General features: G+C 41.2%; 1 protein-coding gene across 2 annotated transcripts in view; it reads right to left on the bottom strand.

Annotated features, from left to right (window-relative positions):
• Positions 1 to 4,319: 4,319 nt before the first annotated feature.
• Positions 4,320 to 16,638, bottom strand: part of LOC145446731 (A disintegrin and metalloproteinase with thrombospondin motifs 7-like) — a 55,629-nt gene continuing 43,310 nt past the window's right edge. For both annotated transcript variants that reach the window (XM_080325081.1, XM_080325082.1), the window contains exons 16-29: positions 16,233 to 16,353; positions 15,715 to 15,854; positions 15,492 to 15,602; positions 15,255 to 15,402; positions 14,844 to 14,970; positions 13,492 to 13,711; positions 10,241 to 10,542; positions 8,574 to 9,301; positions 7,653 to 7,783; positions 7,253 to 7,405; positions 6,354 to 6,527; positions 5,716 to 5,862; positions 4,877 to 5,033; positions 4,320 to 4,543 (exon numbers count right to left, since the gene is read on the bottom strand). In XM_080325081.1, coding sequence (XP_080181207.1) covers positions 4,392 to 4,543; positions 4,877 to 5,033; positions 5,716 to 5,862; positions 6,354 to 6,527; positions 7,253 to 7,405; positions 7,653 to 7,783; positions 8,574 to 9,301; positions 10,241 to 10,542; positions 13,492 to 13,711; positions 14,844 to 14,970; positions 15,255 to 15,402; positions 15,492 to 15,602; positions 15,715 to 15,854; positions 16,233 to 16,353 — 2,811 coding nt within the window. In that variant the 3' untranslated portion in view covers positions 4,320 to 4,391. The remainder of the gene's footprint in view (positions 4,544 to 4,876; positions 5,034 to 5,715; positions 5,863 to 6,353; positions 6,528 to 7,252; positions 7,406 to 7,652; positions 7,784 to 8,573; positions 9,302 to 10,240; positions 10,543 to 13,491; positions 13,712 to 14,843; positions 14,971 to 15,254; positions 15,403 to 15,491; positions 15,603 to 15,714; positions 15,855 to 16,232; positions 16,354 to 16,638) is intronic.

The raw sequence follows: 16,638 nt of genomic DNA, 5'->3' as shown, positions 1-16,638 counted from the left end.
CTAGGGACATGGAATTCAAAGGACCAGCGGTCTGCTACAACGTACTGAATCTGTGCATGAATACGAATCCGTTTCTAGGCTGCGTTTAGGCGTCCTCAACCCGCATCATCATCATCATCATCATCATTGGTTTATTAGCAATTTTATCAGTTCAATACACCACAAAAATGCGATACAATGAAAAGACAGGAAGATGTCGAAGCGACAAGGAGTAGTCTATGGCATCCTCGACAGTCAAGGTGTCTGACTGTTCATTTCTACAATGACGGCTGACGCTCTCCGGGTTGTAGCCAATAATAAGTCACAAGTCAATCTCACTTTTATAGTTTTGACTGGAGTCAAGTCGAGTCATTTTCAATTCGCCACCTAGTGAAGTCCGGGTCCAGGTCAGCTAGTAGAGAGTCGAGTCCGAGTCATAGGGTTTTGAATCGATTCCGAGTCCAAGTGTTTATGTTCACAGTCCAGTTTTCAGTTCAATCCGGTTCAACCCTCTTTTTTCAACTTTGCTCGAGTGATATAGAATGGCTCGCATTCGTGAAATAGTGATTTCTGTTCCTATTATCAAGTGTCAGGACTGATAGACGAAATACCAATATTGTGGCAACTTTACTATTATTCTAGGGTTTCCATATTTCTGTGGAGCAAATACCGGACACTATTCAGCGCCCACTAGCGGATTTTAAATTGAGGTGTGATACTAGTGATACACAGTCAATATAACGTCACACTAGCAAAGCTTTGCCTATCGACCAGAGGTGGCCACGAACCGGATCAACAACCGCTATAATGTTAGGTCGGTGCATTTATGCGGTTGTGTGTCGTAACGAGGACCGAAACAACTTTTTTCAGCGTCGAAACAAACACTGATCTTGAGCCCACCATAAGGTAATCGATGCAACTTCTGAGCGGCTTACCATATATTCATCTGGTTTCTATATGCATCTGGTCGTTAAATTTTGTGAATGAAGTCTGTCTATAATATTGGTTCTTCCATGCATCGCTATAAAATGTTGATCCTTTTTCTGCCCACATGATCATAGTTAGCGGTAGAGCTATTACTGAAGTACTATCAGCACCTTTGCACAAACTTTATTACGGCCTATTTTGGAAGCTGATTACGTCCAACAACTTCATCCCAGAATGAAGACTAACGACTCCCAGGTTTAGAGTCACTATCTTTGACTAAAGCATCTAAATGGCCTTAACCGACTCTAGGAATATACCGTTTTCATATAATTGCGATTACAATTAGACTTATTTCAGTAAGCTACATGATGGTTATTTTTTATTTTTTTATTTCAGGTTTGGCGAAGGCGGTGGTTCACAGATTAAAATCATTGGAGGTAACACTAAATCGCGCTCACCGCGAAGAAAAATTTCAAGTGACATAAATCTGTCCAAAAATAATATCGTTTATGTTCAATGTTCATTTATGAAAATATTTTGATCCTGATTCAAACGTTCAAAGTTCCGGACATTTAGGCATATTTTGGAATTTCCTTCCGGACGCAGTTTGAACTGTGAAATTCCGGACATGTCCGGGAAATTCCGGACGTATGGCAACCCTAAATTATTCGAACTTATAATGAAATGTCTATCTTGGCCGTCGTAGTCTCGAGTCATATGAGTTGGTTCAAGTCATGCACGCACAATGACCCGAGTACCAAGTCGAGTCAATACAAAAATTTACTCAAGTCGAGTCATTTTACGCATTTGAAAAAATGACTCAAGTCAATTCGAGTCACCAAAAAATCGCGACTCGGGTCGGACTCGAGTCATTGCAACCATGAAATCTCATACTTCATAATAGCATGCGAATGGAACTTTGCTTACTGTTACAATATTTTCGGAAAGGACAGTCATATAGTCATCATCAGTGGCATCCATTACACTATATGGTCAACAATTTTGAACGAAAGATTTGTTGACTTTGATTTTGCACTTGTTTTAGGCTAATTTTGGCATGCTGATTCTAAATATGCCGCTGGTTTTCTTCAATCACGTCAAGTTTTTGCTCTACCACATATGCCCAAAATATGCAAATTTTAACGAATTTAGTCATTCCCATACCATATAAAAATACACACTTTACCATATAATGGGGTATATAGCCAATGACTCAATTAAATTTTCAGGAAAAAGGGTAGCGGTATCGATCTTTAGGCCGATGCTTTCATCCATTTTTGGCTAGGAGGATGCAACCATCCGAGGATATTTCACACACATACTTGATGCAAACTGCAGGATAGGGCAAGAAAAATAAACTTTACATTTACTATCAGCTATAGATCCAATGCCCCATTCAGCTTATCCAGTGTAACTTGAAACTGCTATACGCTCGATAATTTGGATCATGATGAAGATCTTATAGTGACAGCAGGCCTAATGATGAAGATTTTGAAATCGAATATGATTCAGAACGTACAGTACAGTTCAGTACATCGACACAAGCTATTGATCTGACATAAGCTTTGGGACTTGGAATAGAGATTTTCGGAACTTTCAACATCCTTACGAAGTGCGAAAAGATTAGCCTACTTGTCAAGGTAGAGAAGGTATCTCACTTTCGATAGGGAGAATCAACCTTTCCTTCGCAGCCCTACTTTCGGTATAGCTTTGTGTATTGCCGTGATACTGGCATTGGCATGATACTATGTTACTGGAGGAGTTAGGAATCCCCATTTGCAACTCAAGTGAATGGCAAATGACTATTGGTAGCTCAAAAAGGATCCTAAAGTGTGGCATTCTTCGAAATGTCAACGTCTTAGGTGCAGTAACAATTGCAAACTCGGTTAGTCTTCGTATAACAATATTAGGACAGAAACATTGAGAATAATACAGAAACATTGAATTGCTGCAATATCACGATCTCGATTGGATCATATGCGCAGCGTTGAAATATTGTGTTTTCTTAGGGGTCAGAAAATAAGGATGCACAGCACATGTAACCCTGATACACATGTGTCACTGCCATATTTTTATGTCGGACAGCAGACATTCAAAAAAACTAAAATATCTTAATAATTTCCCTAAAACCTCGACATAGTCAGAGATGGGCAAGGATAAAATGTCCCCAATATCTGAAGATGATGGGGAAGATACCAGAGTCGATTGGAGCTTACATATGTTAGCTGACTATTGCTCGAGTATCCTTATAGAATTATGGGTTATTAGCGTAAATTTGGACCCTGAAACTCGCACTTTATTTGACCTTTAGAAGCAATATCAGTTTAAACCAACCAAATAAAGTAGTGCAAATGTTTATTTGCAGTCTATTGATATACTTTCGACTGCCTGTGGTCTTTTAAACGTTTTATTCATAAACACAAAATATTAATAGTAGTGCTATTATGTGGGTTAACTAAGCCAAAAACTGATAGAGAAAAACGGACGTCATTTTTGTATTCAGCGCCCAAAAGTTAGTCGAAATCGATTGTCGGATCGAAGTCAACAAAAATTGCATTGACCAGTGTTATTTTTGTCGGGTTTAAGACGCGCCACGCACAAGACTCAATGTAATTAACATTATGCCACAACGACAGAGTAAGGGCCTAACATATAGCATTCACGACTACGGCCCAATTTTAGGCTAACCATATTTTCAGCAACCAAAAAGAGGAAATTATTGCTGGCGAGTTAAACAAAATTAGAATTGCTACGTTTGAGTTTGATGATGTTTTGCATTTCCTTGGTAGTTGCAGGCAAAAGTTACAAAAGCAAAGCGAATCAACACTCAACAGTTCCAAGACTACTCACAAAACGACAACTCAAATTCATTTTCAGATTCAGCCCATTAACACTTTGCCATTTTACCGAGTTCGTGAAATTATTCGCAGGAAGTATCATTGAAATCATATGCAACCGTCAAGATTCTCGAAACTGATCCAACCAATATAGGTCCGTAAAGTTCGAATCTAGGTCATCACCAGTTCTGTGTTTTTTTAATGAAGCCGTAAGAACAGCAAGGGAGGAGGAGCCCATATAACTTTCCGACACTGTGCCGAGAAACGAACTGCATCCTCTCGCGCCGATGGCTGTGGATTACCCACCTACGCCCGCTTCTCCTTTTCATGAAGTCAAAGTACTTACACTTTTATATGGTTACATATTTTGATATTATAGATCTAAGCGACTAAATTGCAGACCTAGTTGTAACTGATGCGCAATTAGAGTGTAGGTCATGCCTTATTCTTGACAGATCTGTCGACATAGGCATATCTGCATAAGATAATTCACGGTCCAACCTTCTGACGGCGAAACTTGTTGAACTCATATAGCAATCTCAAATGAATATGCTGTATAGAACAAGACAAACGAAATTTACTTAGAAAGAATTTTATAAATAGTAAAAACAGAAGAGACACAAAATATAATACAAAATATGAAACTGTTCAAGATATTTTGTCATCCTGCCGCACGCTGAGGTATGTTTTACATGTTACGCAGCATTGAATCGCCAGAGATGGTTGCACGCATCGCCCAAGCTTTTGTAGAAGATTGCAAAATTGTGCTGAAAGTCGGTCGGCGTGACAGTTAGCGAAATCTGAAATACAGACAACGTCATGTATAATTTCTCAACACCACAAGTGTACTGTAGGCCCAGTTGATAAGCTGACAGAAGAATTGATAAGGGCACTAGGCCTAATCTTTTCCAGCGGGCGCTCAATAATCGTGGTAATTGTTCATTATACGTTTACGTCCATGACCCATTTCGCATTGTGACTTATCGCATTGTACAATGTATGTCTCGAGCGAACGAAAATAATAGTATCGCTTATTACTGAATACTCATATGGAGGACAATGACGACTAGAGATGCAGGTATGATACGCCGTTCTTTGAAGAAAAAACCTGTCTACTTCCACTCCATACTCACCGTAATCTGTTACCGGACACTGGCCCTGATTGCACCGTTCTGACCGTTTCGGTTTCAAGCCAGGCTGGCATAAGGTTGAATTCGTTAGGAGTCCCGTCTCGCGTTCAACGCAAATTATTTCCCTGGTTCTGATACCACCGCCGCAATGTACCGAACACTGAAACATAAGAGGATATGTATGTATTCCCGCGACTAGTAGATGGTTCACAAACACAGCAATGTATATAGAAAATCACGACGAATCTCCGGTCCCACCAGAATCATCGATGCATGCAACTTTATGTATAGATCATAATGAATTTATCATTTCTTCACAACTGATTGAAAGCCTCCGGTGAAATATACATTTACCTATGCTTACGCCCTTTAAAGTTTAGAGAGCAAAGGTGGCCAACCCCTTGGCCCGCGTGGTTATCGACGAGATGACGTATACATCGCCTACGACCCTACGTAATGACTAATGAATGGCGAACTTGCAGTCCGAGAGAAGAAATTGGCATCATTGCTTGCTAACTAGCCTGACTACCAAATTTGGGATGTTGATGACTTTAAAAGATCTCCACTTTTGAATAGTCGTGAGCACAGTATCTTATCTTTTAGACTTAACTATCTGACGACTAAAAACCAGATTATCACCACTCAGATGGCAATCCATTGAACGCCGCATGTGGCGGTTTGGCCAAAACGGTTGATCCACCCCTCAGTTTTAGAAAATTCATGAATGAAGATGGAATTTTAATAAATACCGGGTCGTAAATTCGCTAATGTACCGGCGCAGATATGGCTATTTATATGTAAGATTTCACTACACTACTGATATAAAAAAGTATTAAGGTCACCTTATTCCAACTTAGCGATTTCCAATCGGCGCAAATCTGCGGCAGACATGATTTCTCACTGGCAGGCTTTTTGCTCAGGTCACACTGTCCCAATCGTGGACACACGACACGTCTTCGTTGAATTCCAGCGCCACACCGTACATTACACTGCAAACCAATAGCAAATCATCAATTACGAACCAGTGTAACGTGTAACTATCTCTGGTTCAACTACGAAAGAAAACTCGATACATGAATATAGCAATCGTGATATTTTATAGTAATGCACGATTGTGCGTGACTTATGTGAGATTGAGCTTGTACCCGACCCATCTTGAACGGGTTTGGCTGCGAATACTGCGGCGCGAATGTAATGGTTATTCCAGCATCGGTTCGGCCTGCTTTGAGAGTGAAAACTAGTCCAAAATTTATATCGTTGTTTAGTCGAGAGGTCAGGTCATTCAGCCGAATTAAGCAACTGATAACGTGACGTCATGTTGACTGTCTCGATATATAATTCTTTAAAAATATCCGGCCCACTTTTTGCATCCAGATCTCCCCTCCTAACAGTCCTCTCACAAATACTACCACAGTGATATCTATAACTCTCTATTCAAGATATATCTGTACTACCAATACAAAGACTGCCAATATCCTACCGAGCTCCATCTTGATGTCCGCCAGCCGACGCATTGATCTTGATGACACGATACATTCACCGACGGCAAACGTGGAAATCCACTGCAGTGATGAGGCCTTAAAATCTTGTCCGTTCTTTCGTCCACGCACTCAATTTTGGTGGTTCGAATACCGTTGCCGCAAAGCGCGCTGCACTAAAACACAAAGCGTAGCACACTGTGAAAGGGCATCTGCATAAAAGATGTGAATGACATCGAAAGTCTAATGAGCATACACTTTGTTGCCTGAAATTGGGTATAACTCGTATATGCAGAGGTGCTCACATGTAAAAAAGTAATTCTAATATCCGAGGTACTACTAGGCAGCTTTTGCCTGCTTGTACTATATACTTACTCAAGTAGCTATATTTTCCGACTACTTCCACTTCGTCTTGTAAGGACATCTACTTTCTTTTTTGCACTTTGTATTTTTTGGTTCGAAAAATAGAGAGTGGTTGCGGATTGGGTTGGCATCATACCGAGAGAAATATCCCCTGCATCACGGTAAATTGATAAATTCATTGCACGTTTGTCGCGAAGATTTATCTTGCATTTTCGGGTGTAGCCGCCGCCGATTAACCTCAATATATGCGACCCATCGATCAAATTTACTTGTTGAAACAACTTACTTGTGTAATTTTCAGATATTTCATTTTCTACTGTCACATGAATTAGTTTTGACAGGTCTTGGAAATGGATACTGATTTTTATCTATATATTACTCATTAATTTAACATATCCATCTACAAATATTGCGACTTTGATCTAACACAACATTAGATATCGTATATAATCAAGCAGGTTATTGGCCACTGAAGGGTAGGCAGATGCCAGCTCGTCTGGCATGTAAAAGACGTGAAATATAAGATTTCATATATTACCCGGCCCCATTCTCCATATGCCCATTTCGCGCAAGGCCCCATGTTGCATAAAACGGCGGGGGCTGGTTTGTCAGTAATATTGCACTTTCGTGCATCCGGTAGACTGCAGCTTACTTGACGGAACCGCGCGCCGACTCCGCATGTCACGGAACACTGCAATGGACAGACTTGGTATAAGAATAATCATGCAAGAATATTCATATAAGAAATCAGCGACACAAGAACAACGCACATGACTCCTTAAAGGGTATTTTATTTAGCATCGAGAAGTTACAACCCCTACTGGATTACGTAGTTAGAGTACTAGTTGCATGGCCACACCGGATTTCCTTCGGGATTATGGCTAGTGGGCGTATAGGTAATTGCTTCCGAATGCACCCAGGCTGTTGTCTTCACCCACCTTCCCCCAACCACTCGTAATCCACTCTCCATGACCCGCTGTCGAGTCCTGGTCTCGTTCTCCACTGGTTGCGATTGCATGACTTCGTTTCTTAAATTCTTCTCCAAGAGAATCGCCTTTTGTCACAGGGTCTAGAATAGCATACTCGTCCATTCATTTCCATCTTAGTGCATATATTTGGACTAATACATTCTTATTGTAGGTGGATATGCAGGTAAATGAATATTACTTCGAAATATATGTTTCAGTGTTGTTGGTCGCCATCAAATATAGAATATTACACGAAAGTGGGCCATGCTGAAGTGGGCAACTCAGTAAGAAGAATAAAGTATTTCGATGTCGAAACACCATGAATTACAAACAATAACAACAACTTGTGGGCAGAATGTAACTCAGTTGTTGTGCTAATAGGACTAATATACTCAGATCAAAATTACTTAGCATACGTTCGATATAATCAATATTAGTAGGCGGATGTCACAGATCCTATTGTAGATTATAAGCGCTTAACTGAGTGACAGTTCATCTGAGTGACAAATGAAAATGTAGTTCATTTTAGTGACGAATAACAAGTTCCGGTAGATCGATTCATTTGAATGACAATGCCGATGATCATAATTTTAGTGAAAAATAGTGCAAGTTCAGTAATTTTCAAGGTCATGTGAAGGACAATTCATTCAAGTGACGAATGAAAATGATGGATTTGGAATAGGGTTAGGTTAGCCTAGGGTGGGAGTAGGTTACGTTTAGGTTAAGGTTGATTACGTTAGGATTAGGATCTGGGCTGAGTTTGGCGGTCGGATTAAGCTAGGGTCACTCAAATGAGCCATCACGTGGGTATACAATCATTTCAATAATGCCGCAATAAAATCGTGCCGTGTGAAGATTAAGATATGAAATGTAGTAGCATGACACGCGTACCTGCTATATCAAAATCGTTAACCGGGTTTCGAATATTCGGAAGATTCAAAATATCCGGATACACAGCAGGAGGGTCATAGCCAGATTTATTTCCGACGTCAAAGTCATCGATTGACGAACTACTACGGGTGTGTTGTTCGCCTGCCGTATCCTGATTCGTAATGGCTGTTGGTCCGATGGTTGTGTCCGATTGATGGCCAGGCAAATTTGGCAACACAGTAATAGCTGCACTCGTATGATTGTGGGTTTTATGATTGTTCTGCTCGGACACCGATTTCCTGGTTGCGTGAGTTGTGACAATGGCGGTCGACATTGTGACGTCATAGACACGGTCGTTCGGAGATTTTTCCTGGAAGAGTGTGGTAGCGTTCACTTCTGCTGCGTAACGCGCAGTGGGTTCTGACGCGGTTTGTTTTGGTGCAGAAGGCATACTGCTGCCCGCCCTGCTAGTTGGGACGACTGTGGATGGCTGCACCTGTTTGTGGAGGTGTCTTCTACTGATTACAGTGATATCAAGCAAGTGCTCATCATTTGGTGTTGGCGGTTCCAATCTTGTAACGATCCTTCCGCCACTTTCAAGGTTATCATCACCAGTAACGGTGGTGTGGCTGGTTGAAGTTGACGAATTGTGGAGTGTTCCCGACGGGCTGGGATCGCCGTACGTGGCGGTTGAAATTGTAGTGCTGTGGTTTTCGTTTTGGGTTGTGACTAATGTTCCTGCAGCTTGGCTGTAATAACGACACATGTTAGCGTGGCCGACGACCCGATATGTCTTCTTATAAGCACAGCGTTGCGCGACTGATAAGTCAGCGATACAGTCGCTACGGGCGGGTCTACCTAACAAACATTGCAAGCCACGGCGATACAGTAGATAGCAAGTTGCATTTCTAAACAAGCAAAGGTAGGTATAGGATGCATATTTTTTACTGGCATGACATCTAAAAGATGGCTAAATTCCCTATCGAATAAAATGAAGGAGAGAATTGCGAATATTCGTCACAGGCTATACAGCGGTGTTGTCAGAAAAATGAGGAGCAGAGATATGCTGAAAAGATACAAATTCAAAAGAAAGCATCGATGAGCTATCTCAAATGCTCAAAGGTCGATATTGTCGATAATTTTAGTCGTTTTCTCCTTCACGATTTGTTTGGCCGTTGAAAGAGTTTGATATCTTACACATGCCAACGATCTCTCAATTTAAGGCGAAACCTATGTTTATTTATCAATTGCGACTCATCATCATCATAAGCATTGGTTTATTAGCAATTTTATCAGTTCAATACACCACAAAATGCGATACAATGAAAAGATAGGAAGGTGTTGAAGCGACTTGGAGTAGTCTATTGTCTATTGAATCAGACACCCATCTTGGCCTAGGCGATGTAAAGAGGAGGCATGCATGCACACTGAATGAAAAGTAAAGAAGATAGTATAGAAAAAAGCAAGCAACAAGAAATGGGGTGGCATGTCATGGAAGGCGAGACCGATACTCCGATAGGTCAGTCGTGGTCTGGTAAATCTTGAGGATGGACTAGTATTCATTTAGTAGTAATTGCTTGTAACAGTTAATAAATCGCATGTTCATTGTTCACTCGAGACGCACTACCCACTGGTAGCCTAGTAAGCCTACTACCCATGCGAGGCGGACTTCAAGAAAAGATGCAAACCTGTCTAAATCCGGACAACGAGCCGGACAATTTTTCTGCGTCTTCGGCTTCGTTCTCAAGTCGCAGAAGGCGTCGTCCACCTCGTACCCGTCCACCTTCGGATCGAACTCGATCGGTTTCATCTCGACGCTTCTCTTGCGGTGCATGAGAATGCCGTCGTTTCGCGAGGCCTCGCTCTCGTCCAGCTCGATTTTTTCTATATCGATATCCTCGAAATCCTCCAGGTTGATGATGTCTTCTTCGATGAAGGTGATGCATTGAACGGTGCGATTACGGAGTGCGACGCCGCAAGTGTGAGGGCACTGGCAAGAGGTAATATGAACATATTGGTGCCCATAGCAGCAGCATATGGCATAGGTAGCAGGTGTGTAACCGGAAAGTATAACGCAGTGCTTCTTAACCTTTTTAGAGCTCGTAGCCGTAGATTTTTTATTAAAATTTCTCATACCCCCTTCCATTGTCTGGCCGCCACCAAACCCTGGTCTTCTTGGGCCCCATATGGGTTTCGACACAACTTGTGATACGGCCCATTTCATCAATACCATTTAGACCGGGGGTGCTAAATTCAAATTTATTCGCAGCCCAATTTCCTAGTTTGTGATGACGCCGCGGGCCGCAGCGTCAATGATATATAGGTATTCGATGTCTTTCCAAGTAGGTAAGTAGCCCTTATTGGACGGGAATTTGCAGAATGACATTCCAAACCCATCGTGAAAACGCTGGCCGCGCATTTAAGACCACTGATTTGGACAAGCGATTCACAATAAAAATACTCTTTCCGTCTGGAATGAAGACCGGGATGACACAATTCACGGGCGCAAGACTAATGCATTTCGCATATCCCCTGCTTAGTATGCTCTGTATACTCCAATGGGGACCGCGGAACCCTTGTTAACAACCCATGATATAAAATTAGCGCGTCGCAGTATCTGTGACATCATAGTGTATATCAGTGGTTAACTAAAAAAAAAAGTCATTTCTCCGAATTGGTTCCAATTAAGCCGTTTTAACGCGCCATCGCCCCCTTCGCTATTTTCGCCCCCTGTCGCCCCTTTTGTCCATTTTTGCCCCCGTATCGCCCCCTTGGTCATTTTCGCCCCCTAGATCGCCAAATCGCCCCCTGGGGGGCGATATCGCCCACGTTGGGAACCACTGGTGTATATAATGCAGAATCCAAGGTATCGTCGTACAGAGCAATTTCCCAAATCATTAAGTGATTTACGATGGCACGCGTGTGGCAAATTATATATTGATTGTCCTTTAATGCATAAATTATTAAAAACCTTAGTCATTCGCAAACTGTTATCGATTTGACAGTCCAAATGTTGCAAATATGGCCTCAAATATTAATTTTCACGTATGTTAACGTTGCTTGCATCGCTTGGAAACCTTTATACATCTTAACTTTTGTCTTTATTTATATATATTTTGTTGCATTACGTCTTTATAAAGCATAGCGCCTCATATAAGGATCCTATACTTTAAGCGTTGATGGCCATGAGATGAGTGCGGCTGTGTGGAGTAGCAGCGAGGTTAAAATGACGCTAATCTCTAGCGGTTAAGAAGTAAGGACTTCTTATAGAATCAAAACGGAGTCAATAGTGTATTGTACGTTTGAAAACACAAAATACATGATTCTGCGAAAAGATTCCGATGACCCCAGATTGTGTGCCGATAAATGGGGTCCCGGAAAGCAGGTAAGCTTAGTAAATAATCGTTCCCCATTTGCTGAGTAGTGCAAGCGAGGGCCTTTACAGTCTGCTGTGTAAAATGACTTTATGGAGTATCACCGAGAAAATTTTAATCGATATTCAAATCAATCAAATATCCCTGACTTGAAGATTCTGACGCTACCTACGTCACTGTATTTATCACGCCGAGGAAAGGAAGATACTACAGAAAGGAACGTTCTGTTAAGCTAATCCCGTGATTGATTACAGTAACTATATCAATATATCATAGCACATGAAAGGTCACTTGCGGCGTTTACATAACAGCCAATGTCTCATTAGGTTACACTGAGTCAACTGATTCGGAACTTCGCATGGAAACAGTAGAGGGTAGAACAGGGTCAAGGAAATCCCCACATCTGACATGCAATTTGTGTGATATGTTCTGTCATGTCTCATATCATAGGACAATGGTTCTCAACCGGGGGTCCGCGACGCCTCTAAATTTGCAAAATGGTTGATAACCTAATTTGTATTTTTTTAATGACGTAAATAACGAGGCAGTTCATCGGTGCTAAAACTTCAGGACTCACATCAACAGAATGGAAGTTTTGTTGGGGTTTGTGTTAGAATATAAAGCCGGAGTAGTGCAGGTCAATCAGGGTGACTTCAAAATGTTGCCAAAGGCCCATTTTCTCCTTTGATATAAATAATCGGTATTCCGGAGTGATAGAAACGACTAGGCTGAACGTTATATGGTCATTAAAAAATAAGTTTCTCAATTTTAGTGCAATATATGCTGCATCCAATCATACCCAAATGTCTCGTCGGAAGCGGTATGCGTCATTATTATATTCGCTATCACCTATATTGGCGGCAATGGATATTAAATCGATGACGCGGATTTTCGAGAAATGCAGCTATACACTACTACAGAAATCGCTTTCAATTAAAAGTGTACCCAATTTTTACATAAATAGTATGATGTTATTTTCAAGAAAATGCATTTTGCTGATGGTTATCACTGGCCTACTGTTAATATATGCAAAAGACAGATGACGGTTGCACGATAATTGAGCTAGATTTGCCCTAAAACTTTGGGGGTTCGCGAAGACAAAAGGGTAGAGAACCACCGTCGTAGGATTTCAATATTAATTCAGATATGCTGACAGAAGTCTTGGGAACATTGAGCGTGATAATATCCCGCTGCAAATTCACTTTGTATCTGGCATAAGCCTCCAGGTATTTATTGCTGCAAATATCGTTCCCGTTCAATTTATCAATTACTACTAATAGGATACAATCGTTATAGATTGGTTAGAATATGCAGGTCAATTGGTGATGGATTCAGGGGCTCAGATCACGCCATTAGTTCATTGAGAAATATAGAGCTCCATCCGTACAAACCAAAGTAAATATTCCTCATTCGAGTAAATTGATATAATCAGTCTCTTACTCATTAGCGTAACTTGATGAAATCAGAATCTTAATAACTTCGTCTGCATCCTCCATAACCGCAATTTCTCCATGAATGAATAACACGGCGCATATATGAGCTACAATGCGCACAATTATTCTTACCTCTTGCCATTTCCCGGACCTCCAAATCGGGCACGGAGCTCTGATGTGGGAGTGACATTTTCGTCGCACGGACGGCCGTTCTTGTCCCTTACATTCGGCTTTGTCTAGGTTTCGTATCTTTCCGTCTTCCACCGATTTGACGCAGGCGATGGATCGGTGCTGCAATCCTCTCTTATTTCCACACGTCACAGAGCAAGTTTGCCATGCCGAACTCGACCACCTAATTAGTTTTTTAAAACATTGGGTCAAACATTCATCGCATACAATCTTACAAGAGTGTTTAACGTCTCGTTGTAACTAAATTAAAACCATGGACATTTTGCTATATTTCCTCTCGGAGTGTTGCATCTCCTTAAGTTCGCATCCACTTGTGAATGAGGATGGGCAAAACGAATCACTGCTGGTTAGAAATAGATTCCAATCATTTCCATGTCATGTGATTCGAATCAGGCTTGTCGGATCGACAGAAAAATCATATTTTTAGCGAAGTATGATTGTCGCAGCCTCCATATCAGAGTGATAACTGTGACTTCTGCGAAGGAATCATATGCGCCTGTTAAAAATTACGAAGTATATTGGTTTCATATTGATGAAAAACATCGAAATTGAAGATATTTTAGCATTCCGATCGCCTAATGGCTTTAAAAATAATTTTTCCTCTGCTGCAAACAATATGACTCAGTGGGGTTAGGTCCATGATTTGGGATCCATGATTACTTTATGATTTCGTTACGAGCAAGTTCTAATTTTTTTTCTCCGTGAAAGTCGCTTTGAATTTCGTAGCAAATATCGGACAATAATAAAAACTGGTTATTTGATTCAATTCGAGAAAAAAAATTAGATTCTGATTCAAGTCAGCGATTTTGCCCATCCTTAATTGTTACCCATGGCATAAGCGCATGCTTGGTACATTTGAATGGGCTGGAGAGTTTTGGGACAGAAATATATATTTCGGGAGTTGATAGAATGTTAGGTCGGGGCCTACGATAGGTATTGTGAACGGTAAAGCATTAGTAACAGTGCGTTTCGATTGGCAATGATATTCACGCTCTTCTTGACGAAATCAAATCATGCACTGCTAAACGTTCCCTGTCCCATCCTGATATGACTCAATGTTCAAAGGATATAATCCATCGGTGATATGACCTTCTTTGTTTTTCGGATTTTACTGGATGGGGTTTCCACTGTGATACGCAGTATAGTTTGGTTTGGCATTCCTGCTGTAACCCTACCCATTTTCACGGACTTGGGGCCGGGTTTTGAATGTCGTCAATGACTGGGTTTTAAGGTGACAGCCGTCGCAGCGATGCCATTACCAAAAATTGGAATTTGAAAGGGCATAGCCCACATACCTGGCTGGACATGGTGATTCGTTACATCTTTGTATTTCTTTGTGTGGACGAAGCGTTTTATTACAATGAAAGTCTTCCACAACACCGGTATGTTGCTCGTGACATTTTATAAGAAGGTATTGAGATCCTGAAAAACGTAGAGAAGCGTACATCATAGAGCAACAGGTATGCAAGTAGCTAAGAGATCAAATGGCAAGGCTTGGAGAAACTGATACTGTGACGGCACCCATCGCTAAAACTCTTTCGCACGCCTGCGTATACTAAATCAAAGTTTGCAAAACATAGTTCACGTTGTAAGGTATACCGAGCGCCCGAAAAACAGAAGAGACGGAATGTTAATCTATGTAATGCGTATCATATACGGCAGAGATGGTAAGATTTGAATGGTAACTCCAGCTATGTTTAACCTACCTCCACCACAATCCTGCGTGCAATCACTCCACCCCTCTACTTCCCACACAAATACCGGAAGGTCGAGCTCGGGGCTTGGGTCAAAAGTGACATCGTACGGCATTGTGTACTTGATTGATACTCCCGGATTTTCCTTCACGAAAAGGACCTAAAGGATAAATATTGTAAAAATACAATAAAAAGAGGGAAATAAAATCCTAAATGGTATCACCGCGTGGCTATGGAGTCTTTTCTTACCATCAACATCAGGTCTTCGGTCAATGGCCCGGGAGCACTTATGAGGTCTCTCGTTTCGTTGATGCGTTTATACGTGAACTGTGTTCCAGCCAGTTGGAATTTGGTGTCCCACTGCAAATGAATGGCCAACGTATCAGGGAAATGATTTAAGCGACAGAACTGTGGTCTGACTCATCGGTCTGGTTTGTTTACATGGCTTCATCCGCCGACCATCATACTTTACCTGAATCATATAATTTCCATTCAGATAATAATGAGTGCTATTGGTGGGGTGGCGTAGAGCCAGAAAGTTTGACACAGGCTCCAATTCGATCACTTCTAGATTCCTTGCGCCCAGAGGTAGCAGACTCGCAACTGTGTATTCTGAAGGGAAGAGTATAAGTTGTTTTTGAACGTTTTGCAAAATGACGGAGCTATTTTTATTAAACGCTATTTGGAAGAACATCGCAATAGCGTATTTGAATAACCACAACCACTACTGAATCGATACTACAGATTAGCGTGCAGTCTTATCTTACATTCGCAGTGACAATGTAAAATAGATATATAACGCATTAAAAATCACGGTGTATATTATAGGCATTTCCTCTATGAAATCTACGATGTCATGCTGCCATGAGAAAATAGATTTCGAGGACACAGTAACCTGTAACAAGAGATGGGCTACATGTGTATGTTAAATCGGGGATAAAACCTAATATCGACTGATTACTCTATTTCCCCGTCGTTCTGAATGCATACCTTCGCCTTTCCTTCTATCAAACACATCATCCACTTCGTAACAGGCTGACCCGTCTCCGTGGCAAACACCACAACGGTCTGCTAGCGCTCGCGAGCCCACATTGTTGTCACAGCCAAGTCTCTAAAAAAAGTTGAGAAGTTGTTACTGCAGATCAATTTAATAATGATTTATACATACAGTCATAAATGAATCAGTTACATAACGAGCATTTTAAAATGTGCGAGTTCACAAAACTATGATTGCTGGTTATCTAATACAGACAAACGATAGCATGCCATGTCTTTAGGCCTGTTGGTATTCCTGGGGATACCGGTGTGTCATAAATCAGACAGTATTAATTCTAATTCATCTCATTAATATCAATTGCTCTCTGTATGCTACCAGTGATGACATCTTTAACGTTTC

This window comes from Botryllus schlosseri, chromosome 9 (genome assembly GCF_051294905.1).
Source record: "Botryllus schlosseri isolate E-star chromosome 9, Bs_hap1, whole genome shotgun sequence".
Classification (NCBI taxonomy): Eukaryota; Metazoa; Chordata; class Ascidiacea; order Stolidobranchia; family Styelidae; genus Botryllus; species Botryllus schlosseri.
This window is presented reverse-complemented; position numbering and strand designations above follow the sequence as displayed.